This window comes from Macaca mulatta, chromosome 10 (genome assembly GCF_049350105.2).
Source record: "Macaca mulatta isolate MMU2019108-1 chromosome 10, T2T-MMU8v2.0, whole genome shotgun sequence".
NCBI classification, from domain to species: Eukaryota; Metazoa; Chordata; class Mammalia; order Primates; family Cercopithecidae; genus Macaca; species Macaca mulatta.
In genome coordinates this window covers 26,723,676-26,750,995 of record NC_133415.1, presented here as the reverse complement: position 1 = coordinate 26,750,995, position 27,320 = coordinate 26,723,676, and the positions used below count along the sequence as shown (strand labels likewise).

The following is a 27,320-nucleotide window of genomic DNA, read 5'->3' as shown; positions in this document are numbered from 1 at the left end:
CACGCGCGCACCAGGAGCCCGGGGACCGGGGCAGTTCAGATCGCACGCGCGCACCGGAAGCTGGGAGCCCGGGGACCAGGGCGGTTCAGCTCGCACGTGCGCACCGGAAGCCGGGAGCCCGGGGACTGGGGCGGTTCAGATCGCACACGCGCACCGGAAGCCGGGGTCAGAGACAGCTACTGCTCAAACCACAAATGCGCTCGGGGCAGTTCAGATCAGAGACAACTACTGCCCAAACCGCAAACACGCTCGGGGCAGTTCAGATCAGAGACAGCTAGATCAGACGAGAGCCAGGGGACGTCTCTCACTGGCCTCCACTGGCCGTCCTATAGCGCGTCTGCCAGGACTGTACCAGCTCCGGTTTCAGACCTCGCGAGTCACAGATTCAGATTCAGAACAGACACAGACAGACAAAGACGAGCCAGCTCACCTATCAGTAGATCGATCCTAGCAGATCCGTTGACCAGGGGTCTGGTGGGCTTGGGGAATCCCGGACGAGCCCCCAGATGTAATGCCCAGACTGTTTGTTCCCCAAAGAAGACCACCAGAGTCCAGAGTCAAAGCCAAGCGGCAAGGATCTTTACTACAAGTTCGAACTTGGTCCCTCCATTCCACAGCATACAAGAGGGCCCCGAACAACGCGAGCGTTTGCTTTTTATATCCCGAAAGTTGCAGGGGAACAAAGAAATTCCTTTTGGCTCCCGTGCTTTCAGTAACCTTGAACGGCTGTCTCCTTATCGGAGACTTTCCAGGTGGTGTTTGTACTGGGCTCAGGGAGTTTGAGAGATATATGGCGGTATGTGGTGGGATGGGAGGATGGGATGTGTTTGTACTAGGCTCAGGGAGTTTTGAGCCTGGGGCTGAGGAATGTGCCCAGTTCCTTTCAACACCACACATGCACCACACACCACACACGCACCACACCCCCCCACCGCACACACCGCACACCACACACACACCAAACACCACACACGCACCACACACACATACACATCACACACCACACAGACCACACACCCACACACCACACACAGACGCCACACCACACACCACACCCCACATGCACACCACACACACACCACACACCACACACACGCCACACACCCCACACCACACACGCACCACACACCACACTACACACCACACACACACAACACACATCACACATGCCACACACACGCCACACACACACCGCACACACACCACACATACACATTACACCACACACCATACACATCACACACCGCACACAACCACACCACACATGCCACACGCGCCACACACACCACACACACACACACCACACAACCACATACACCACACACACACCACACACCGCAGCACACACCATACACACAACACACACCGCACCATACACACACCACACACACCGCACCATACACTACACACCACACACACCACCCACACCACACACACACCACACACACACCACACACACACACACACAAGTGGAAACCCAATTATCATTCAACTGGTGAATGGCTAAACACATTGTGAGACCTTCATAAATAGAATCAACAATAATAGGGAACAAACTATTGATCCATAAGGTAACTGGGATGAATTGCAACATTGTTACACTGAACTCAGGAAGCCAGACTCAGAAGGTTACCTACTTAGACTCCTACTCAGCATTAAAAAGGAACAAACTACGTTGCAACCGAGCTGCCTGGAGGAAAACCCAGAAAACTATGCTGAGTGGGAGAAAGCCAGTCCCCAGAAGTCACATACTGTATGATTCTATGTGCAGAACATTCTTGAAATGACAAAATTATACAAGGGGAGACGAAATTAGTGGTTGCCAGGGGCTAAGGAGGGGTTTGGGACAGTGGGACGTGGGTGTTTCTGTGAAAGGGCAGCATGAGGGCTGTTTGGGAGGGAACTTTCCGTTCTCGCTGTATCAGTGTCAATATCCTGGCTGTGATCCGTTACTGTAGCTGCAAGGTGCTACCCTTGAGGGAACTTGCGGGAGTACCAAGGATCCCACTGTATTATTCCTCACAGCTGCATGAGAAGCTACAATTATCTCAAAATAAAAAGTTTAATTTAAAAAACGGTCACATCCTTTACGTTTGCACTTCTATGATACTCTGTAAAAAGCAAAAGTATAGGGTCAGAACGAGATCAGTGGTTGCCATGATTGGGGTACAGAAAGGCTTTGACTATAAGAGGAACATAAGGGCTGAGAGCAGTGGCTCACCTGGTCGCTGGCCCTTCCTGGGTCCTCTGCACCTGCCCTCTCAGTCCCTGACATGACTTCACCCACAGCCTCCTGCTGGCTTCTCAGGCCCCTGGCCAGGCAGCTTTGGGGGGTGACGGGGAACTTGCAAGTTCTTTTTCAAACCCACCCAGTTGCTCTGCAAAATCCTTCCTGAGCCCTGAGGCCAACCAGCATGGGAGGGGGTGTGGCCAGTCCACCCTCAGTGCCCTTACCTGTTGTGCAGTGGCCCACGGTGTCATCAGTAAGGGTCTGATCCCCTCGCTGGTGTAGAAGCTGCAGAGGAGCAGCTCCAGGAACTCATGCTGGCCTCTGCCTGCAGGAGGCTGCAGGAGAGGGTCTGGCACCTCCTCCCCATGAGGAAGGCAAGAACAGGAGAAGCACTGATGACGATCCTGACACCCAGCGGTCACTGAGAGCCTCCTGTGTGCCAGGCATTGTCTCCAAACCTCACATTTAGACAACCCTCCAGCGAGGCGATGTCTGCCTCCACAGGTGAGGAAACGGAGGCGCAGTGTCTTGTCTCTCACCCCAGGTCACACAGGATCACAGTCTACATCCTGGCCTCAAAACTGGGGCAGCACAAAGACTCAGAGCTTGCGGTGGTTGGGGGGTGTTCCCACACTGGGCCCCCTCATTGTGAGGATGGGCTGGTCACCGACCCCCAGATTCCCTGCCGTGGCTGTGGTCATGTCCCCTTGCTGGGGGGCCCTCTTGCCTTCCCTAGGTCCTGAGAGTCTCATTAGAGGCTCGGGTATTTCGCCGAGTGTGGTCCCTGAACCAGACCACAGGTGGTCTGTGGAAATGCATGTTCCCAGGCCCCGTCCCAGCCCTATCATTCTTAGGTTTGCACAGAGGTCCCTTTCTGTGCGACCAGGAGAGTGGCTTTCCAGGAGAGAGCTTTCTCTCTGAAACTGCGGCCTCCCCAGCCTCCCCGCATCCTCCTGTGTCCACTGTGACCACCATCCTTGCCGTCATTTTCTGTGTCATCCCCAAAGGTCACAGCAGGGGAACTTTGGCCCCAAGTTGAGAATTACCTGGCTCAAAAGAGTGCTGAGGTGAGAAACCCAGCTCTTGCCTCAGTGTCTCGCTGCATGAATGAATCAGGGAATTTCTGCAGCAGGGGGACGGGGTGGCACCTCCCCTGAGACTGCAGGCACAAGGGTCAAAAGAGGGCTGGGGTGCGAGGGGGTGAGAAGAGACCCCTTCAGCTTGTTAGGAATGCCCTGTGTTGGTGGCCTGCTGAGAAGTATGTATCCCTGGACACACAAGCCATCAGCCTGCTCCTGAAGGTGCTACACTCACCCATGGGCAGGGTGTGCCTGAAGGCCACCAAGGCCTTCACCATGCTGCCAGAGGCCCCTGAGGGTTGGAAGGTCCTGCAGGCCCACACACATACCTTCCGTGTCCTGGAGAAGGACTCTGACAGTAAGGCTTACGAGGGTGAGGCCTTACAGCAGGTGACCCAGATCACCATCGATGTCATTGAGTGGAAGCCCTGAGCCCCTCGTCGGGTCAGATCTGATCAGCCACTTCTGCACCTGAATCAATGCGCTCAGTCTCTTTATTTCAAGTCGGAATGGCACTTTCCGTTCCTGGAGCACAGTCACGTCTCTTCTCACTCTCTTGCCAAAGGCAAAATGCCAGGCCCAGAAGCACCAGGTTCTGGATGGTACAGGCCGAACCCAGTGCCGGGGGATGTATGGGAGGTGCACTTGGAGTTTTGCTCGCTGCTGGGGCCAAGGGTTCCCCTCAGAATGTAGAGAGCAGGATTGAGACCTCCAGGGACAAAGCTGGGGGCAGGAACTTGGGCTGGGGGAAGGAAGGAACCCAGCTGTACCAGGCACCGCCCAGGTTTCAGAAGCTCCAGTGATTGACCCATGGGGTGTGGCTGGGTGTGGCTCTCCTCAGCCAGGTTTGCCTGCTCCCATCCTGGGTGGCAGGAAGGAAGGTAAAAGGTGAAACGAGATGCAGTTTCTTTTGACTGAGGATGAACTCTATCCTAACAGGCTCCCCCAGGGATGAGAGCTCGGGACAGGGAGAGGTTCTGGTTTCCTCCATGAGATCTTCCCAGCAAATAGCTGCATTCTTCAGTCACCCAAGCACGCCCCCAGGCTGGCCTGAAGCCCAGCCACCTCGAAGGCACATTCCTCGTGCTGTCCAGGAGGGGAGCCTAGGAATCACACGAAAGTCTCCATCACTTCTTTACGCCAAGCCTGGGAAAACGCCTGACTGCAGAGCTTGAGCCTCCCTCAGATGTTCCTGTAGCACGCGCTGGCCTGCCCTTTGGGTCAGCACCCTGGTCAGCTCCTGGAATGGCTTCACCCTGGATGAAGAAGAGACAATCCCTTTTCAGTGAGAACTGTGACGTCATCCCACTAAGCAGCCTCCACAACAGCATCTCCTGGGCTCCCGCCTCTGCAGTCCAGGCTGAGGAGAAATTAGAGATGCGGGAACTCATTAGACAGGGACAGAGGTGCCTCTGTTACAAGGGGAGGGCCAGGAACACAGACTATGTTGGGACCTAGAAGTCCTGAGCACCACATCCTTGCCTCCATTCTCCAAGGCCCATTTACCACACCCATTATCAGCTTCTGGGATTTAAGAAGCTGCTGCTGGGAGAGGTATGGGAGCCAGCCTGGAAGAGGCAACTGGTAGTTCAACTGTAGCCCAAAGGCACAAACTGCCACCCCAGACAACCAAGGCTGGACAAGGGCAGTGGGACGGCCAGTGGCTATAATCCCACACTGTGGAGGGAGCCACCTGTGTTGAGACCCCAGCTCTACACTGACTGTTTACCTATGGAGCCTGGGGCAAGTTAACTGCTCAGTGCCTCAGTTTTCCTAGCTCTAAAGTGGGGATAGTAATTGTGCCTATCATAAATGGGTATGATTTTGGCAGTGCCAGGTGTATCATACTGAAGACAAGTGCCTTGTACATTGTGGGTACCCAAGAAGCCAGTTTACAGCCCCTCAGAGGAGACACAGCAGGCATCTGAGGGGGCCTGGAGTCCTGCATCCTGCAGGTGCCTGGGGCCCTATGTCCAGGAGAAGCTGCCCCCTCACTCCACAGCAGTCTACACAGCACCCCCTGACCAGGGGTACGCCTGTTTGTGCAGGTGTCAGGAGGGAGCCCTGGGCCTCTCTGGGCTTTGATCTTCCCTGGCAGGACTATAGAGGGCCCAGAACGCCGCCTTCTCCCAGCCAGGCCCTTCCCTCCCTTTCCCAAACTCAGCCACCTCACCACTCTCTGCCTCAGACTCAGGACTAATCTCACTATGTCCTTCATACCTGTTTGCATCAGGGGCTGCAAGAAGCTCAGCTCACCTGCCCCTCGAGGCCCTGAATACTACTTTTCTGATCCCGTCTGCTGAAACCTTTTTTCCAAGCCCTCTGGAGGCCCCAGGGCCTCATCCTATCCCTGGAACATTCTTTCCTTTCTTGCTTGGTCTGAAACCTAGTTCTCCAGAGACCTGCTTCCCCATCGTGTGCGTCCTCCTATGTGGGGCTGCTTTCCTCCCTGCCTGCCCCTCATGCCCTCACTGGAATCGAACAGGTCCTTACAGACCATCTCCTGTGTCTGTTTTGAGGAGCCCTCTGGTTCGGAATCCCTGCACAGGTCTGTGGCCCTGGCCCTCTCCCCTCCCCAGCACCACACCACCAGATTGCTCTTGAAGGGCACCACGTGGTCTCCATGTGGCTGAGCCCAACTGCCGGTCCTCAGGCCTCATCTTTCTTTGGCCATGAGCATTTCCCCAGTGCAGCCTCACCACCTCCCCCTCCCTGAAACACTTCCAGGAAACGAGGCCACTTCTCTGCAATTCCGGTTGTTCAGTAACGTGCTATTGTGCTCTTTTAGAAACTGATACACATCATGGTGTGTTTAAGCCTTTAGGGAAGTGGGAGAACTGGGGACTGCTGTGTGAGCCCCTCTATGCCATACCAAGTCAGACCAGTGAGGGAAACTAGACCGCTATGCTGCAGGGCTACCTCCCCCTCCAGAATGCTTTTCACATCTTCCAAGATCCCCTCATTGGAGACCTTCCATGACCCGGACTCATCTTAGGCCTTCCTGTTCTCTCCATGTGCTACTGGGGTGCCTGCTGATCAGAAAATGAGCAGTGCTGTCACTGAACTGACTGCCCACGGGGACTCGTGGTCTTTGGTGCATTCCAGGCTCCACCACAGTCTCTGCATCCACAGACAACTGTGGTCCTGGCTGCTCTCTGCCATTAGGTTTCCCTTCCATTTTTACTTACTGCCTAAAGAATTTCATATAAAATTCTATTTAACAGCAGTTTATCTCAGACTCCCATATAGAACACATCAACTATTTTAATTTTTTTCTTCTTTCCTATCACTGTCTAAAAGCACACTTTAGACCAGTGTGGTTGACTGTATCTAATTTTTAACCTATTAGATGGGCAATTTTTTTTTGAGAAAGAGTATTGCTCTGGGTGATTCTCTTTGATTGTCTCTGTTCTCATTCCATGAGAACAACCACATGCTCTATGGAAGCATAATCCTTCAATTGCACTCATACAACCTGTCAGTAACCTTTCACTCCCTGAGCCAAGAGCTTCTCCATCCGAGTTTCAGCAAGACCAATTTCTGAGCCATGGGGCAATGGGGAACACCAGCCTCACTAAGTTCACATGCCCAGCTGTGGAAGCAAATTTCATTTTATGGTAAGTCTACTTTGCCACTACAGGCGGTGTAGCGTGTAAGTTTCTAGATTAGCCTTTGGTGTTAAAGAGATCCAGCTCTTGGTGTGTCTCCTGAGTAATTTACTTCGCTGAGACTCACATTCCTCATCTGTATAATGACTATAACAAAACTAATTGTCTCAAAGTGATTGTGACACTTCAAGGAGGCAAGACAGAGAAGTGTCCATATAATACCTGATACTTAATTTATATGTTATTATTTTCATTCTTATAACTTAAGCACCTGCTTATTAACTACAGTCATGTGGCAGAATGACATTTTGGTCAATGACAGACTACATGTATGACAGTGCTCCCATAAGATTATAACAAAGCTGAAAATTTCCCTTTGCCTAGTAAAGTCGTAGCTGTTGGAATGTCGGCGCAGTGCGTTACTTACGTGTCAGTGGTGAGGTGGTGTAAACAAACTTACTGCACTGCATCATTAGAGTCAAACAACATTTCTTTTTGGTAAAGATTTTAAGTAATATGTTATACAAATGAAAGACTAATCAAAGTGATGGTTTTTAGAAAGATAAAACAGAGTCGACGAGGATTTGGAGAAATGGCTACTCATGTATGCTATTAGAGGAGCATGAATTGGTGTCATCATTTTGGAAAAAGTTTCGCATTATCTATGACAATGAAAGATATGCCCCCTTCTAATAGTCTTCTCGGCAGACGTGAGTGCTTGTGTTATTCCAAAACCACTAACAAAAATACTCAAAGCACCATTACTTGAGACAGCCACAATTATATTAAAAATAACCCTGGCCAGGCACAGTGGTTCATGCCTATAATCTAAGCACTTTGGGAGGCTGAGGCGGGCAGATTGCCTGAGGTCAGGAGTTCATGACCAGCCTGGCCAACATGGTGAAACGCTGTCTCTACCAAAAATACAAAAAATTAGCCAGGCATGTTGGTGGATGCCTGTAGTCCCAACTGCTCGGGAGGCTGAGGCAGGAGAATGGTGTGATCCTGGGAGGCAGAGTTTGCAATGAGCTGAGATCGCGCCACTGCACTCCAGCCTGGCCGACAGAGCAAGACTCCGGCCCAAAAAAAAAAAAAAAAAAAAAAAAGTCTAGAACTTAAGTGATGAATATCACCTTAAAAGCCAAAACCAAAGCCAAAATTTTGAAGACAGGAAATAGTGTGATACTAACTTTTGTGGAAAGGAACTCTTGGCTTCCCCAAAAATTAGAGAACTGGGGAGAAAGAAACCTCATCTCAAAATCTGTGATTAGGTTGGGAAATGGAGGCTGGAAATGTGCTCAAGGTCAAACATTCCTCCTCCCTTCAAAGGAGACTGGAGTTTTACCAGTGAGCCCAGAGTGAATATTCACTCCGCCATCCACCCCGGGAGATCCCTTTAAACCAGGAGTGCACAGTGAGGACAGAAACATGAATGTGCACTAACAAGTCCTGAAAGTTCACAGGGTGATTCTCGATTTCCCCTTGGCACACAGCAGAAGAACTGTTTCTCTAGGTTCCAGGAAATGCCTTTGAGAGAGCTGTGTCCCCCAGATTCCCTTCATCACAGATGACACCAAGTGCTTAAGCCTACACCCCTTGTGCACAATCCCTAGGAGTGCTGACTAATCCAAACCAAAGGATCTGATGTTACACAGGCAGAAAAGAGCAGGTGGACTGCAAAGAGAATCTCTCATGAACGCGGCACCCCCATAGCCCATAGAGACAGTTCTTACCATGATGCCAAGAAACTCTGAGAACAACAAGCCAGACCTCACACATATTTCCATTTTCCTTCTGATTTTATACCCCCTCCTTCAGCCCCTCCTCACAATCAGCAGGGATAACCTGAGGCTCCTGGGAACCTTTTCCCATTGGGTTTTTCCTGGCATGTAGTTCCCTACCTGGATAAGTCTCCTCGTCACTTATACTCTCCAGCGTCAAGTCTTTAGAAAGAAAAACACCAGGATAAGTCATTAGAGAGAGTGACTCGCCCGCTCCTCCTACTTTAGCTGAAGCTGAATGATGGGCTATTCTCCCACCCCCCGCTGCTTCTTACATGATCCCCTCATCTTTCTTCTGGGTTGGCAAACCTTCCTACAGCTTCTTGGGCCAGAGTTCTATACTGGCAGAATCACTTTCACGAGAACCCCAATCCTGTTTCCCAGCAGGAACCCAGAATCAGGTTTCTATACACTGAAGCTAGCAAGTTTTTCCCTCAGGAAGTGAGTTACTTCATGGTACATACCGTTTTCTTTCCAAGCTGTTATCTGCAATTGTATAAAAGAAAACATTATGAGAATCAGATTCTGCTGTGCACGTCACACAGATCTGTTATTCTCTGGACAACGATAAAAAACCAGAAGGTGGTACAGTGATTGAGCCATAGGTCAAAGTCCCCAAAGACTAGCACAGAGGATGGCTATAGAAAAACCACAGAATTTACCTTTAATTTTATATACAAATGCACAATGCTTAATCCAAGGAGGAAAACTGGTGTGGAAAATGCCTCAGCATTCCAGTTGATAGTGGATGCTGTCATTTAAAAGCACTCTAGTGTACCACATATAAGGTGGGAAGACACTCCTACTGAATTCCAGCTCCACAAAGAGAATAGGGTACATTGTACATAATGTGCATTGCCAGATTTTCATATCAAAATTAACTGAGAAGTGAAGGAATCAGGAAAGCAACATTGCTGTAGAAGACCAAAAAAGGGGATCTTACATGGACATCATCATCATCATCACAGTCATCATCACAATCAGCGTCATCATCATCATCTTCATCTTTGTATCGTGGTGAGCATCTTAAAAACAGGCGGTCCTCAGGCCAAGCTGGAAGGACACAGAGGAAAGATCAGTTCATTGGTGGTTGGTGACTGTGAGTCACTCAGGGAGCTTTGCCAGATGTGGTGTATGGAGGTGGTTCATTAACAAGCATGGACTGAGTTGATGCTGGACTAGTCCCCTGAGTGGAACAGGGCAGAGAAGGGGAGCAGGAAAGACATGAGACATGGAGATCTTCGCCTTGCACTAGAGGCATCAGGCAGCAACAGAGAAGAGTCAACCCAAAATGAAACCAAAATGCACACTAAGGGTCAATGGAAGAGTGCCTTCCTCTCTCTCAAATGTTTTGAAACTCTTCAAAACAAACAGCATTTTCTTAACATATTCAAGACACTAGGATCCAGTTACGCTGGTACTACATTTAGCATCTGTTTAAAAAAATTGTTACTTGATTAAAAGCCTATTGTATTAATGAAATGGACTCAATTTCACCCAAATTACTCTTTTCTATTAAGCACACACTCTTTTTCATGAAATAATTTTAAAAATTAAATATTAATATGCTACAATTAAAACTAGTCATGATTTCCTCTTTGTAAGTCTTATTCTGGAACCAGGGTGTGTGCACAAAACCTATTGGGCCCCTGTGATCCAGGGCTTCAGCAGCTCTGTGTCACTCTCCCTGAGGAGAGTCCCTAAAGATCAGGCTTCATTCAAGCAGGCCAACCTCACACAGCCTGCTCTACCTACACCAGTGAAGCTGAGAGTCATGACTCTCAATACTTTCTGCCATGAGGATAAGTTTCCAGGTTCAAATATACATTGTTTACTGAAATGAGGAAATGTATACCAATAGAAATGGATGAATTGAGGAAAAAATGTCCATGCATACAGGGGTGATTTTTTTGGATAACTAGCTTACAAAATATATATATATATATATATATATATATATATATATATATATATATATATAAAATATATATATACAAAATAGTGGTATAAAAAATCACAAATTTGGCCCGGTGCGGTGGCTCATGCCTGTCATTCCAGCACTTTGGGAGGCCGAAGTAGGCAGATCACGGGGTCAAGAGATTGAGATCATTCCAGCCAACATGGTAAATCCATGTCTCTACTAAAAATAAAAAAATTAGCTGGGGTTGATGGCACATGCCTGTAGTCCCAGCTACTAGGAAGGCTAAGGCAGGAGAATCAGATGAACCTACAAGGCGGAGGTTGTGGTGAGTAGAGATCACGTTACTGCACCCTGTCTAATGACAGAGCAAGACTCCGCCCAAAAAATATTTAAAAATCACAAATTTTTATTAGTCATGTTAAATCTACTTTATGAGCTGTCAACATAAAGATTCTAGAAAGTAAAGAAGGTGCAAAGCAGTTGAAAGGCATCCCGTATTCATGGATAGGAAGACTAAACCTGACTAACACACAATACTACACAAATGATCTACGGACTCACAACAACTGCTATGAAACTGGTAACAGCCATCTGTGCAGAAATGGAAAAGATAATCCTAAGACTTTAAATAATTTATATATGCCTCAAATAACCATGGTAACTGAAAAAGAATAGTGTTAGAGGATGCACATTCATGAGAGTGAAATCTACAAAAAAAAAAAAAAAAGATAAATTCAGATCGTGTGCTCCTAGCTTGGGGGCACCCATAAGTATCACAGATATAGAATAGAGAGCCCAGAATTAAATGCATACATAGAGTCAGCTGATCCTCAACAAAGGTACCAAGAATACACAATGGGGAAAGGAAAGCCTCTTCCACAAATGATGGTAAAACTGCATATTCTCATTCAAATGAAGAAATGGAATGCTGACAGTGTGCTCAAGGTTGTGCTTCTCCCTCCATTTCCAAGACACTGGAGCTTTTATAGTGAGCCCAGAGTGAGTTTTCATTCTGTCCTCTGCTCCCAGGGAGATGTCTTGATACCAGAAGTAAACAGCAAGGACAGACAAATGAATGTGCTGCCATGAAAGCTAACAGTTCATAAGGTGAGGATCCATTTCTCCTATGCATCTGGGCACACCGCAGAACAATTCTGTCTCCAGGATTAAGTAACTGCCTGTGACAGAACTGTGTTCCAAACCAAAGGCTCTGACATATTGCAGTGGCAGAGGCAGAAAAGAGCAGGTGTTCTCAGAAAAATCACCTTTAAATAATAAGATGTGATCGAAATCACAGGATACTCAAAAACGTAGTACTTCTCACCCTGATGACATTGAACTCTGAAAATAACAAATTCAGCTTATATTTACTTTTTCTCTTTCTGCACTCTCCCTCAGCCTCCTAAGCAGCAGGTATAACATGAAGGTTGCTGGAAATGCTGTTTTATTAGATCCCACCTGAAGTCTTGTTGACTACCTGGAAAGGCATCCTCTTCCCTGCTGAGATTCTCCAGAATCCACTCTTTAGACCCACTAACATCACGATAAGTCAGTGAGAGGTGCACTCACTTCTCCTACTCCAGGCGAAGACACACTGGCTCACACAAAATCTCCTGTTGGTCCTCTGGGTTCACACACATTTCTACAGCCCCTCTGCTCATAGTTATCCACTTGCAAAATCATTTGCTCTCACCAGACCCCCAATATTTTTTAACAGGAACCCAGATTAAGGTTTCTACATATTAAAGCCAGCAAATTTGTTTCTCAGAAAGTGACTTAGTTGAAGGTACGTACCCTGGACACGTGATGGTAAAATCTGCAATGAGAAAAAAGAAGATGCTATGAGGATCAGATCAATTCTGCTGCACCCCTTACACAGACCTGTTAGTCTCTTGATGACTTCAGAAAACTAGTTGTGAAACAGTGGTTGAATCAAAGGTCAAAGACCAAACATTCTAGCATAAAGGACACGTGTGGAAAAGACAAGAGCTTTTCCCACAGAATTTATCTTTGAGGTTGATGTAGATTGCTAAATGCACAGGGCCTAATCCAACGAGAAAAACTGGTGTGGAGGAAACTGCCTCTGCATCAGTTGATGATGGATGCGGTCCTTCAAAAACATCCTAGTGTGTCATGTATTAGATGAAAAGAAACTCCCACTGACATCCATCCTCACAAAGAGAGTTGTGTATGTTGTACATAATGTGCCTTGTCATATTTCTATATCAAAATTAATTGAGAAGAAAAGAAATAAGGTGAAAAAAATAATGTTTACACTGGCCCATTTTTAAGACAAAGTGCCTTGAACCAGTTTAGGTCAGCAAAGGACAGAAGAAATACTAGGTTCCTTCTTGGATGGGCAATGCCTGCTTGTTGGGCCCCTCCTCCTCCCCACTTAGTTGCCGTCACTTGAATCAAAGAAAATTAGTCTAAGATGAAAATTTACGGCCGGGCGCGGTGGCTCACGCCTGTAATCCCAGCACTTTGGGAGGCCGAGGCAGGCGGATCACAAGGTCAGGAGATCGAGACCACGGTGAAACCCCGTCTCTACTAAAAATACAAAAAAAAAAAAATTAGCCGGGCGCGGTTGTGGGCGCCTGTAGTCCCAGCTACTCGGGAGGCTGAGGCAGGAGAATGGCGTGAACCCGGGAGGCGGAGCTTGCAGTGAGCCGAGATCGCGCCACTGCACTCCAGCCTGGGCGACAGAGCGAGACTCCGTCTCAAAAAAAAAAAAAAAAAAAAAATTTACTAGCCTGCAAAGTACCTTACTTTGTCTTTTCTTATCACCCTACCCAGCTACTTGAAGAGCCCCTGAGCTGACTAGGATGATAATGCATTGTGGGCTGCAAAAAAATGCAGTAAGAGAATCCTGGAAAAACACCTAAATCCCCCAACAACAATCAGTAGGCCATACCCAGGAAAACTGTAACCCCACAGTACTCAGCCTATGAGGAACCAGTGGAGGGACCTGCACACTAGGGGATAAATTGCTCGTTGAAACTCTCCTGGGGGTGTCTGCTCCTCAGACACCGAATCTTGCAACACTGTCATTAAAAGTCTTACTTTTGGCCGGGCGCGGTGGCTCAAGCCTGTAATCCCAGCACTTTGGGAGGCCGAGACGGGCGGATCACGAGGTCAGGAGATCGAGACCATCCTGGCGAACACAGTGAAACCCCGTCTCTACTAAAAAATACAAAAAACTAGCCAGGCGAGATGGCGGGCGCCTGTAGTCCCAGCTACTCGGGAGGCTGAGGCAGGAGAATGGCGTAAACCCCGGAGGCGGAGCTTGCAGTGAGCTGAGATCCGGCCACTGCACTCCAGCCCGGGCGACAGAGTGAGACTCCGTCTCAAAAAAAAAAAAAAAAAAAGTCTTACTTTTGGCCAGGCGCAATGCACCGGATCTTGCAACACTGTCATTAAAAGTCTCACTTTTGGCCAGGCGCGGCGGCTCATGCTTGTAATCCCAGCACTTCAGGAGGCCGAGGGGGGTAGATTACCTGAGGTCAGGAGTTCGAGACCAGCCTGGCCAACATGGTGAAACCCCGTCTCTACTAAGAATACAAAAATGAGCTGGGCATGGAGACATGGGGACACATGTTTTGATTCCAGCTACTCAGGAGGCTGAGACAGGAGAATTGATTGAAACCAGGAGATGGAGGTTGCACTGAGTTGAGATTGCACCACTGCACTCCAGCCTGGCCAGCTGAGCGAGACTCTGTCTCAAAAAAAAAAAAAAAAAAAAAGGAAAGAAAATCTCGGCCGGGCGCGGTGGCTCAAGCCTGTAATCCCAGCACTTTGGGAGGCCGAGACGGGCGGATCACAAGGTCAGGAGATCGAGACCATCCTGGCTAACACGGTGAAACCCCGTCTCTACTAAAAAATACAAAAAACTAGCCGGGCGAGGTGGCGGGTGCCTGTAGTCCCAGCTACTCGGGAGGCTGAAGCAGGAGAATGGCGTAAACCCGGGAGGCGGAGCTTGCAGTGAGCTGAGATCCGGCCACTGCACTCCAGCTCGGGTGACAGAGCGAGACTCCGTCTCAAAAAAAAAAAAAAAAAAAAAAAAAAAAAAAAAAAAAAATCTTACTTTGCTGTTTTTCAGCTCCATGAGTCTGTTCTTTGGGTTTGGACTGGTGAGTTTGTTTCTCACATCAGAAAACCAACATTTTCTTAGAAGACAAAGAAAGGTGGTCTTACCTGGACATCATCATCATCCTCATTATCATCACAATCATAATCTTCACTTGGTGGTGGGCTCACTAAACTCAGGTTGTACTCAGAAGAACCTGGAAGGACACAGAGAAAAGATCAGTGCCCTGGTTGTTTGTGACTGTGAGTCACTCCGAGCTTTGCTGGATGTGGTGTATGGAGCTGGTTAACAAGCTTGGACTGCGTTGATGCTGGGCTATTCCCCTGAGTGGAAGAGGGATGGCAGAGGAGGGGAGCAGCAAAGACATGAGACATGGAGGTGTTGGCCTTGTACTAGAGGCATCATGCAGCAACACAAAACAGTCAACCCAAAATGGAACAAAAACACACACTAAGGGTTAATGGAAGAGTGCCTTCCTCCTTCTGAAATGTCTTGAAACTCTTCTAACAAACAACATTTTTTTAACATATTCAAGACCATATCAGTACACTAGGATCCAATTATGCTGCTACTACATTTAGCATCTCTTTTAAAGGATTTATTACTTAATTAAAAGCTTACTTTATTGGTAAAATGGATTCAATTGTACCCAAATTATTCTATTAGTCACACATTCTTTTCATAAAGATGAAAGTTAAATTTTAAAATGCTACAATTAAAAATAGTCATGATTGGCCAGGTGCGGTGGCTCACGCCTGTAATCCCAGCACTTTCGGGGGCCAAGGCAGGCGGATCACGAAGTCAGGAGATCGAGACTATCCTGGCTAACATGGTGAAACCCCATCTCTACTGAAAATACAAAAAATTAGCTGGGCATGGTGGCGGGCACTTATAGTCCCAACTACTTGCGAGGCTAAGGCAGGAGAATGGCTTGAACCTGGGAGGCAGAGCTTGCAGTGAGCCGAGATCGCACCACTGCACTCCAGCCTGGGCGACAGAGTGAGACTCCGTCTCGAAGAAATAAATAAAACAAAACAATAGTCATGATTTCCTCTTTGTAAGTCTTCTTCTGGAACCACGGTGTGTGCGAAAAGCCTACTGGCTCCTGTAATCAGGGGCTTCAGCAGCTCTGTGTCACTCTCCCTGAGGAGATGCCTGAAGTATCAGGCTTCATTCAAATGGGCCAAGCTCACAGACCCTGTTCTACCTACAATGAAGCTGAGAGACATGACTCTGAACACTTTTCTGCCATGAGGATAAGTTTCCAGGTTTAAACATACATTAATTACTGAAATGAGGAAATGTATACCAATAGAAATGAACACATTCTTGAAAAAGTGTCCGTGAGTACAGGGGTGATTTTTTGGTTAACCAGCTTACACAAATTTTTTTTTATTTGATGCCTATTCATTCAGACATACAAAATATTTGTATAACAAATCACAAATTTGGCCAGGCACGGTGGCTCATGCCTGTTATTCCAGCACATGGGAGGCCGAGGTAGGAAGATCACGAGGTCAAGAGATTGGGACCACCAGGGCCACCATGGTAAAACCACGTTTCTACTAAAAATAAAAATTAAAAAATTAGCTGGGCATGGTGGCACAGGCCTGTACTCTCAGCTACTTGGAAGGCTAAGGCAGGAGAATCACTTGAACCTGGGATGGGGAGGTTGCTGTGAGCGGGAGCCCATCACTGCACCCCAGTATGGTGACAGAGTGAAACTCCATCTCAAAAAGAAAAAACCACAAATTTATATTAGTCATGTTAAATCTAACTTATTAGCTGTCAACATAAAGATTCCAGAAAGTAAAGAGGGTACAAATAAGTTGAAAGGCATCCCGTATTCATGGATATGAAGACTAAACATGACTAACACAATACTACACAAATGATCTACAGATTAAAAATAACTGCTGTCAAACTGGTAATAGCCATGTGTGCAGCAATGGAAGACATTCCTAAGACTTTAATGAATTTTTATGTGCCTCAAATAACCATGGTAACATTGAAAAAGAATAGTGTTGCAGGATGCACATTCATGAGATTGAAATCTACAATAAAAAAATAGAAACTGAGACAGCATGCTTCTAGCGTGGGGGCACCCATAAGTATCACAGGTATAGAGAGCCCAGAATTAAATGCACACATACAGAGTCAGCTGATCTTCAAGAAAGGTGCCAAGAATACACAATGGGGAAAGGAAAGCCTCTTCCACAAATGATGGTAAAACTGCATATTCTCATTCAAATGAAGAAATGGAATGCTGACAGTGTGCTCAAGGTTGTGCTTCTCTCTCCATTTCCAAGATACTGAAGCTTTTGCAATGAGCCCAGAGTGAATTTTCATTCTGTCCTCCCTGCCCAGAGAGATGTCTTGATACCAGAGGTAGACAGCAAGGACAGACAAATGAATGTGCTGCCATGAAACCCAACAGTTCATAAGGTGAGGATCCATTTCTCTTATGCATCTGGGCACACCGCAGAACAATTCTGTCTCCAGGATTAAGTAACTGCCTGTGACAGAACTGCATCCCAAACCAAAGGCTCTGACATTTTGCAGTGGCACAGGCAGAAAAGAGCAGGTGTTCTCAGAAAAATCATCTTTAAATAATAAAGCAAGAGGTGATTGAAAACACAGGATACTCAAAAGCCCATAAACATAGTACTTCTCACCATGATGACATTAAACTCTGAAAAGAACAAACTCGGCGTATATTTACTTTTTCTCTTTCTAAACCCTCAGCCTCCCAAGCAGCAGGTATAACATGAAGGTTCCTGGAAACGCTGTTTTATTAGATCCCACCTGAAAGTCTTGTTACCTACCTGGAAAGGCATCCTCTTCCCTGCTGAGATTCTCCAGAATCCACTCTTTAGAACCACCAACATCAGGATAAGTCAGTGAGAGGTGCACTCACTTCTCTTACTCCAGGTGAAGACACACTGGCTCACACAAAATCTCCTGGTTGGTGCTCTGGGTTCACACACATTTCTACAGCCCCTCTGCTCGTAGCTATACACTTGCAAAATCATTTGCTCTCACCAGACCCCCAATATTTTTTAACAGGAACCCAGATTAAGGTTTGTATATATTAAAGCCAGCAAACTTGTTTCTCAGAAAGTGAGTTAGTTCAAGTTACGTACCTTGGACACGTGATGGTAAAATCTGCAACGAGAAAAAAGAAGAGGCTATGAGGATCAGATCAATTCTGCTGCACCCCTTACACAGACCTGTTAGTCTCTTGATGACTTCAGAAAACTAGTTGTGAAACAGTGGTTGAATCAAGGGTCAAAGACCAAACATTCTAGCAGAGAGGACACCTGTGGAAAAGACAAGAGCTTTTCCCACAGAACTTATGTTTGATTGATTTAGATTGGTAAATGCACAAGGTCTAATCCAAGGAGAAAAACTGGTGTGGAGGAAAATGCTTCTGCATTACAGCTGATGATGGATGCTGTCCTTCAAAAACATCATAGTGTGTCATGTATTAGATGAAAAGAAACTCCCACTGACCTCCACCCTCACAAAGAGAATTGTGTATGTTGTACATAATGTGCCTTGTCATATTTTTATATCAAAATTAATTGAGAATGAAGGAAATCGTGAAGGAAATAATGTATACAGTGGTCTTTTTTTTTTTTTTTTTTTTTTTTTTTGGAGACGGAGTCTTGCCCTGTCACCCAGGCTGCAGTGCAGTGGCATGATCTCGGCTCACTGCAAGCTCCGCGTCCTGGGTTCTCGCCATTCTCCTGCCTCAGCCTACCTAGTAGCTGGGACTACAGGCGCCCGCCACCTCGCCCAGCTAATTTTTGTAGTTTTAGTAGAGATGGGGTTTCACCATGTTAGCCAGGATGGTCTCGATCTCCTGACCTCATGATCTGCCCGCCTCGGCCTCCCAAAGTGCTGGGATTTTAGGCGTGAGCCACCGTGCCTGGCCACAGTGGTCCATTTTTAAGACAAAGTACCTTGAACCTGTTTAGTTCAGCAAAGTACAGAAGAAATAGGATATACTAGGCTCCTGTTTGGAGAGGCAATGCCTGCATGTTCAGGGCCCACCTCCTCCCTACTCAGTTGCCCTCGCTTCAACCAAAGAAGATTAGTCTAAGATAAAACTTCACTAGCCTACAAATTGCTCACTTTGTCTGTTCTTATCAGCCTGCCCAGCTACTTAGGTCATAAGTCAAATACTTGAAGAACCCTGAGCTGACTAGGATGGTAATGCATTGTGGGCTGCAAAAAAATGCAGTAAGACAACCCTAGAAAAATGTCTCAAGCCCCTCCACAACAATCAATAGGCAACACCCGGGAAGATTGTGACTCCATAGTACTCAGCCTATGAGGAACCAGGGGAGGGACCTGCACACTAGGGGATAAATTGCTTATTGAAACTGTGCTGGGTGTGTCTGCCCATCAGACACCGGATCTGGCAACACTGTCACTAAAGGTCTCACTTTTGGCCAGCCATGGAGGCTCATGCCTATAATCCCAGCACTTCTGGAGGCTAAGGTGGGCTGATTACCTAAGGCTAGGAGTTTGAGACCAGCCTGGCTAACATGGTGAAACACCGTCTCTACTAAGAATGCAAAAATTAGCTGGCATGGGGACACATATCTGTAATCCCAGCTACTCAGAAGGTTGAGGCATAAGAATTTATTGAGGCCAGAAGTTTGCACTCAGCCGACATTGCACCACTGCACTCCAGCCTGGCTAACTGAGCGAGATTCTATCTTAAAAAGAAAAAGAAAAAAAAGAGAGAGAGAGAGACAAGAGAGAGAGAGAGAGAAAGAAAAAGAAAGAAAGAAAAGAAGAAAGAAATCTCACTTCTATTTTTCAGCTCCCTGAGTCTATTCTTTGGGTTTGGACTGGTGAGTTTGTTTCTCACATCAGAAAACCAACATTTCCTTAAAAGACAAAGAAAGGTGATCTTACCTGGGTATCATCATCATCCTCATCATCATCATCATCACAATCACCATCTTCACTTCGTGGTAGGCTTACTAAACTCGGGTTGTCCTCAGGAGAAGCTAGAAGAACACAGAGGAAAGATCAGTGCCCTGGGTGTTTGTGACTGTGAGTCACTCAGAGAGCTTTGCTGGATGTGGTGTATGCAGGTGGTTGATTAACAAGCATGGCCTGAGTTGATGCTGGGCTATTCTGCTGAGTGGAAGAGGGATGGCAGAGGAGGGGAGCAGCAAAGACACGAGACATGGAGGCCTTGGCCTTGTACTAGAGGCATCATGCAGAAATACAAAAAGTCAAGCCAAAATGCAACTAAAATGCACACTAATGGTCAATGGAAGAGTGCCTTCTTCCCTCTCAAATGTTTTGAAACTCTTCTAAACAAACAGTATTTTCTTAACATATTCAAGACCATGCCAGTACAGTAGGATCCACTTATGATGGTATTATATTGAACATCTGTTTTAAAGCATTTATTACTTAATTAAAAGCCTATTTTATTGATAAAATGGATTCAGTTTTACCCAAATTATTCTATTAATCACATTCTTTTTCATAAAGACCATTTTTTAAAAATAAATATTAAAATGCTACAATTAAAAATAGTCATGATTTCCTCTTTGTAAGTCTTCTGGAACCAGGGTGTGTGAACAAAACCTATTGGGCCCCTGTGATCAGGGGCTTCAGCAGCTCTGTGTCACTCTCCCTGAGGAGAGTCCCTAAAGGTCAGGCTTTATTCAAACAGGCCTAGTTCACAGACCCTGCTCTACCTACACCAGTGAAGCTGAGAGATGTGACTGAACACTTTCTGCCATGAGGATAAGTTTCCAGGTTCAAAAATACATTAATTACTGAAATGAGGAAATGTATGCCAACAGAAATGAACACATTCATGAAAAAATGTCCATGAGTACGGGGTGATTTTTGGTTAACAAGCTTACATAAATTTTTTTTATTTGATGCCTATTCATTCAGACATACAAAATATTGGTATAACAAATCACAAATTTGGCCAGGTACGGTGGCTCATGCCTGTTATTGCAGCACCTTGGGAGGCCGAGGTGGGAAGATCATGAGGTCAAGAGATGGAGACCATCCTGGCCAATATGATAAAACAACACCTCTGCTAAAAAAAAAAAAAAAAAAAAAAAAAAAAAAAAAAAAAAGCTGGGCACGGTGCCACATGCCATTAGTCTCAGCTACTTGGAGGGTAAGGTAGGAGAATCACTTGAACCTGGGAGAGGGAGGTGGCTGTGAGCAGGCAGCACATCACTGCACCCGCAGTATGGTGACAGAGTGAGATTCCATCTCAAAAAAGAAAAAAATCACAAACTTATATTAGTCATGCTAAATCTAACTTATTAGCTGTCAACATAAAGATTCTAGAAAGTAAAGAAGATACAAAGAAGTTGAAAGGCATCCCATATTCATGGATAGGAAGACTAAACATGACTAACCACAATACTACACAAATCATCTACAGACTAACAACAACTGCTATGAAACTGGTAACAGCCATCTGTGCAGAAATGGAAAAGATAATCCTAAGACTTTAATGAATTTTTATGTGCCTCAAATAACCATGGTAACGTTGAAAAAGAATACTGTTAGAGGACACACATTCATGAGATTGAAATCTACAGAAAAGGAAAAAACAGAGAAATTCAGACAGCATGCTTCTAGCGTGGGGGCACCCATAAGTACCATAGATATAGAATCGAGAGCCCAGAATTAAATGCACACACACAGAGTCAGCTGATCTTCAACAAAGATGCCAAGAATACACAACGGGGAAAGGAAAGCCTCTTCTACAAATGATGGTAAAACTGCATATTCTTACTCAAATGAAGAAATGGAATGCTGACAGTGTGCTCGAGGTTATGCTTCTCCCTCCATTTCCAAGACACTGGAGCTTTTGCAGTGAGCCCAGAGTGAATTTTCATTCTGTCCTCCCTGCCCAGGGAGATGTCTTGATACCAGAGGTAAACAGCAAGGACAGACAAATGAACGTGCTGCCATGAAACCTAACAGTTCATAAGGTGAGGATCCATTTCTCTTATGCATCTGGGCACACCGCAGAAGAATTGTCTCCAGGATTAAGTAACTGCCTGTGACAGAACTGCATCCCAAACCAAAGGTTCTGACATTTTGCAGTGGCAGAGGCAGAAAAGAGCAGGTGTTCTCAGGAAGATCATCTTTAAATAATAAAAAAGAAGTGACTGAAAACACAGGATACTCAAAAGCCCATAAACATAGTACTTCTCACCATGATGACATTAAACTCTGAAAATAACAAACTCAGCTTATATTTACTTTTTCTTTTTCTCTTTCTAAACCCTCCCTCAGCCTCCGAAGCAGCAGGTATAACCTGAAGGTTGCTGGAAATGCTGTTTTATTAGATCCCATCTGAAGTCTTGTTGCCTACGTGGAAAGGCATCCTCTTCCCTGCTGAGATTCTCCAGAATCCACTCTTTTTTTTTTTTTTTTTTTTTTTTTTTTTTTGAGATGAAGTCTCACTCTGTCACCCAGCCTGGAGTGCAGTGGCGCGATCTCAGCTCACTGCAAGCTCTGCCTCCCAAGTTCACGCCATTCTCCTGCCTCAGCCTCCCAAGTGGCTGGGACTACAGGCACCTGCCACCACGCCTGGCTAATTTTTGTATATTTAGTAGAGATGGGGTTTCACCATGTTAGCCAGGATGGTCTCGATCTCCTGACCTCGTGATCCGCCCACCTCGGCCTCCCAAAGTGCTGGGATTACAGGCGTGAGCCACTGCGCCAGGCCCAGAATCCACTCTTTAGAACCACCAACATCAGGATAAGTCAGTGAGAGGTGCACTCACTTCTCCTACTCCAGGTGAAGACACACTGGCTCACACAAAATCTCCTGGTTGGTCCTCTGGGTTCACACACATTTCCACAGCCCTCTGCTCATAACTATACACTTGCAAAATCATTTGCTGTCACCAGACCCCCAATTTTTTAAACAGGAACCCAGATTAAGGTTTCTACATATTAAAGCCAGCAAATTTGTTTCTCAGAAAGTTAGTTCAAGTTACGTACCTTGGACACGTGATGGTAAAATCTGCAACGAGACAAAAGAAGATGCTATAAGGATCAGATCAATTCTGCTGCACCCCTTTACACAGATCTGTTAGTCTCTTGATGACTTCAGAAAACTAGTTGTGAAACAGTTGTCGAGTCAAAGTCAAAGACAAAACATTCTAGCTGAGAGGATACATGTGGAAAAGACAAGAGCTTTTCCCACATAATTTATGTTTGAGGTTGATTTAGATTGGTAAATGCACAAGGTCTAATCCAAGGAGAAAAACTGGTGTGGAGGAAAATTCCTCTGCATTACAGCTGATGATGGATGTTGTCCTTCAAAACCATCCTAGTGTGTCATGTATTAGATGAAAAGAAACTCAGACCGAACTCCACCCTTACAAAGAGAATTGTGTATGTTGTACATAATGTGCCTTGTCACATTTTTATATCAAAATTAATTGAGAACGAAAGAAATCAGGTGAAGGAAATATGTATACAGTGATCTATTTTTAACACAAAGTAAATCTATTTTTAACACAAAGAACCAGTTGAGGTCAGCAAAGTACAGAAGAAATAGGATATGCCAGGCTCCTGCTTGGATGGGCAATGCCTGCTTGTTTGGTGCCCCCCCTCTCCTCCCCACTTAGTTACCCTCACTTCAACCAAAGAAGTTTAGTCTAAGATGAAGGTTTACTAGGCTGAAAAATAGCTCGTTTTGTCTGTTCTTATCAGCCTGCCCAGCTCCTTAGGTCATAAGTCAAATACTTGAAAAGACCCTGAGCTGACTAGGTTGGCAATGCATTGTGGGCTTCAACAAAATGCAGTAAGACAACCCTAGAAAAATACCTAAAGCCCCTCCCCAACTATCAATAGGCAACACCTGGGAAGATTGTGACCTCACAGTACTCAGCCTATGAGGAACCAGGGGACGGGCCTTCACACTAGAGTATAAATTGCTTGTTGAAACTGTGATGGGTGTGTCTGCCCATCAGACACCAGCTCTTGCAACACTGTCATTGAAAATCTCACTTTCGGCCAGGCAGGGTGGCTCACGCCTGTAATCCCAGCACTTCAGGGGGCCGAGGTGCATGGATTACCTGAGGTCAGGAGTTTAAGACCACCCTGGCCAACATGGTGAAACTTTGTCTCTGCTAAGAATACAAAAATTAGCTGGGCATGGAGACACATGCCTGTAATCCCAGCTACTCAGGAAGCTGAGGCAGGAGAATTGATTGAGGCCAGGAGATGGAGGTTGCAGTGAGCCAAGATCGCACCACTGCACTCCAGCTTGGCTAACTGACCGAGAAGAAAGAAAAGGAGAAAGCAAGCAAACAAGAAAGAGAGAGAGAGAGAGAGAAGAAAGGAAAAGGAAGGAAAGGAAAGGAAAAGGAAAAGGAAAGGAAAAATCTCACTTTTGCTGTTTTTCAGCTCCCTGAGTCTATTCTTTGGGTTTTGACTGCTGAGTTTATTTCTCACATCAGAAAACCAACATTTCCTTAGATGACAAAGGTGGTCTTACCTGGGCATCATCATCATCATCATCATCATCATCATCATCATCACTGCCATCATAATCTTCATTTCGTGATAGGCTCACAAAACTCAGGTTGTCCTCAGGAGAAGCTGGAAGGACACAGAGGAAAGATCCGTGCACTGGTGGTTTGTGACTGAGTCACTCAGGGAGCTTTGCTGGATGTGGTGTATGGAGGTGGTTGATTAACAAGCATGGACTGAGTTGATGCTGGGCTATTCCCCTGAGTGGAAGAGGGATGGTAGAGGAGGGGAGCAGGAAAGACATGAGACATGAAGGCCTTGGCCTTGTACTAGAGGCATCAGGCAGCAACACAAAAGAGTCAACCCCAAATGGAACTAAAGCACACACTAAGGGTCAATGGAAGAGTGCCTTCCTCCCTCTCAAATGTTTTGAAACTCTTCTAAACAAACAGCATTTTCTTAATGTATTCAAGACCCTGTCAGTACAGTAGGATCCAATTACGCTGGTACTACATTTAGCTTCTGTTTTAAAGGATTTACTTGATTAAAAGCCTATTTTATTAGTAAAATGGACTCAATTTCACCCAAATTACTCTATTGTATTAACCACACATTCTTTTTCATAGAGAACATTTTTAAAATTAAATATTAAAATGTTACAATTAAAAATAGTCATGATTTCCTCTTTGTAAGTCTTCTTCTGGAACCATGGTGTGTGCACACACCCGAAAGGGCCCCTGTGATCGGGGCTTCAGCAGCTCCTGTGTCACTCTCCCTGAGGAGATTCCTTAGGGATCAGGCTTCATTCAAACAGGATAAACTCACAGACCCTGCTCTACCTACACCAGTGAAGCTGAGAGACGTGACTCTGAACACTTTCTGCCATGAGGATAAGCTTCCAGGTTCAAATATGCATTATCTACTGAAATGAGGAAAATGTATAACAATAGAAATGTACACATTCATGAAAAAATGTCCATGAGTACAGATGTGATTTTTTTCGTTAACTAGCTTACATAAAAATTTTTTATTTGATGCCTATTCAGACATACAAAATATTGGTATAAAAAAATCACAAATTTGGCCAGGTGTGGAGGCTCATGCCTATAATGCCAGCACTTTGGGAGGCCGAGGTGGGCAGATCACTAGGTCAGGAGATCAAGACAACCCTGGCCAACGTTATAAAACCATGTCTCTAATAAAAATTTAAAAATTAGCTGGGCATGGTGCCTCATCCCTATAGTCCCAGCTACTGAGCAGGCTAAGGCAAGAGAATCACTTGAACCTGGGGCCACAGGTTGCAGTGAGCGGACAGCATGTTACTGCACCCCAATGTGGTGACAGAGTGAGACTCTGTCTCAAAAAATAATAATAATGAAAAATAAATCACAAATGTATGTCAGTCATGTTAAACCTAACTTATCAGCTATCAACGTAAAGATTCTAGAAAGTAAACAAGGTACAAATAAGTTGAAAGGCATCTCATATTCATGGATAGGAAGACCAAACCTGACTAACACACAATACTACACAAATCATCTACAGACTCACAACAATTACTATCAAACTGGTAACAGCCATCTGTGCAGAAATGGAAAAATTAATCCTAAGACTTTAATGGATTTTTATGTGCCTCAAATAACCATGGTAACATTGAAAAAGTGTTGGAGGAAGCACATTCATGAGATTGAAATCTACAAAAAACAGAGAAATTCAGACAGCATGCTTCTAGCGTGGGGGCACCCATAAGTATCACAGATATAGAATAGAGAGCTCCGAATTAAATGCACACACAGAGTCAGCTGATCTTCAACAGAGGTGCCAAGAATACACAATGGGGAAAGGAAAGCCTCTTCCACAAATGATGGTAAAACTGCATGTTCTCATTCAAATGAAGAAATGGAATGCTGACAATGTGCTCAAGGTTGTGCTTTTCCCTTCATTTCCAAGACACTGGAGCTTTTGCAATGAGCCCAGAGTAATTTTTCATTCTGTCCTCCGCGCCCAGGGAGATGTCTTGATACCAGAGGTAAACAGCAAGGACAGACAAATGAATGTGCTGCCATGAAACCCAACAGTTCATAAGGTGAGGATCCACTTCTCCTATGCATCTGGGCAGACCGTGGAAGAATACTGTCTCCAGGATTAAGTAACTGCCTGTGACAGAACTGTGTCCCAAACTAAAAGCTCTGACATTTTGCAGTGGCACAGGCAGAAAAGAGCAGTTGTTCTCAGCAAGTTCATCTTTAAATAATAGAGAAGAGGTGATCAAAAACACAGGATACTCAATAGTCCATAAACATAGTACTTCTCACCATGATGACATTAAACTCTGAAAAGAATAAACTCTGCTTATATTTACTTTTTCTTTTTCTCTTTCTACACCCTCCTCAGCCTCCCAAGCAACAGGTATAACCTAAAGTTCCTGGAAATGCTGTTTTATTAGATCCCATCTGATGTCTTGTTACCTACCTGGAAAGGCATCCTCTTCCCTGCTGAGATTCTCCAGAATCCACTCTTTAGAACCACCAACATCAGGATAAGTCAGTGAGAGCTGCACTCACTTCTCCTACTCCAGGTGAAGACACACTGGCTCACACAAAATCTCCTGGTTGGTCCTCTGGGTTCACACACATTTCTACAGCCCCTCTGGTCATAGTTATACACTTACAAAATCATTTGCTCTCACCAAACCCCCAATATTAAGGTCTGGTGAGAGCAAATACAGAAACCCAGACTAAAGTTTCTATATATTAAAGCCAGGAAGTTTGTTTCTCAGAAAGTGAGTTAGTTGAAGGTACATACCCTGGACATGTGATGGTAAAATCTGCAATGAGACAAAAGAAGATGCTATGAGGATCAGATCAATTCTGCTGCACCCCTTTACACAGATCTGTTAGTCTGTTGATGACTTCAGAAAACTAGCTGTGAAACAGTGGTTGAGTCAAGGGTCAAAGACCAAACATTCTAGCGTAGAGGACACCTGTGGAAAAAACAAGAGCTTTTCCCACAGAATTTATGTTTGATTGATTTAGATTGGTAAATGTACAAGGCCTAATCCAAGGAGAAAAACTACTGTGGAGGAAAATGCCTCTGCATTACAGTTGATGATGGAT

General features: G+C 45.6%; 1 protein-coding gene across 1 annotated transcript in view; it reads right to left on the bottom strand.

The window, feature by feature from the left end:
* Nucleotides 1-8,717: 8,717 nt before the first annotated feature.
* The window catches only part of LOC713581 (uncharacterized), a 29,607-nt gene continuing 11,004 nt past the window's right edge, over nucleotides 8,718-27,320 (bottom strand). The window contains exons 3-12 of the mRNA XM_077949048.1: nucleotides 27,010-27,031; nucleotides 24,230-24,333; nucleotides 22,726-22,747; nucleotides 19,636-19,730; nucleotides 17,850-17,871; nucleotides 14,814-14,902; nucleotides 12,414-12,435; nucleotides 9,642-9,751; nucleotides 9,163-9,184; nucleotides 8,718-8,860 (exon numbers count right to left, since the gene is read on the bottom strand). Coding sequence (XP_077805174.1) covers nucleotides 8,718-8,860; nucleotides 9,163-9,184; nucleotides 9,642-9,751; nucleotides 12,414-12,435; nucleotides 14,814-14,902; nucleotides 17,850-17,871; nucleotides 19,636-19,730; nucleotides 22,726-22,747; nucleotides 24,230-24,333; nucleotides 27,010-27,031 — 651 coding nt within the window. The remainder of the gene's footprint in view (nucleotides 8,861-9,162; nucleotides 9,185-9,641; nucleotides 9,752-12,413; nucleotides 12,436-14,813; nucleotides 14,903-17,849; nucleotides 17,872-19,635; nucleotides 19,731-22,725; nucleotides 22,748-24,229; nucleotides 24,334-27,009; nucleotides 27,032-27,320) is intronic.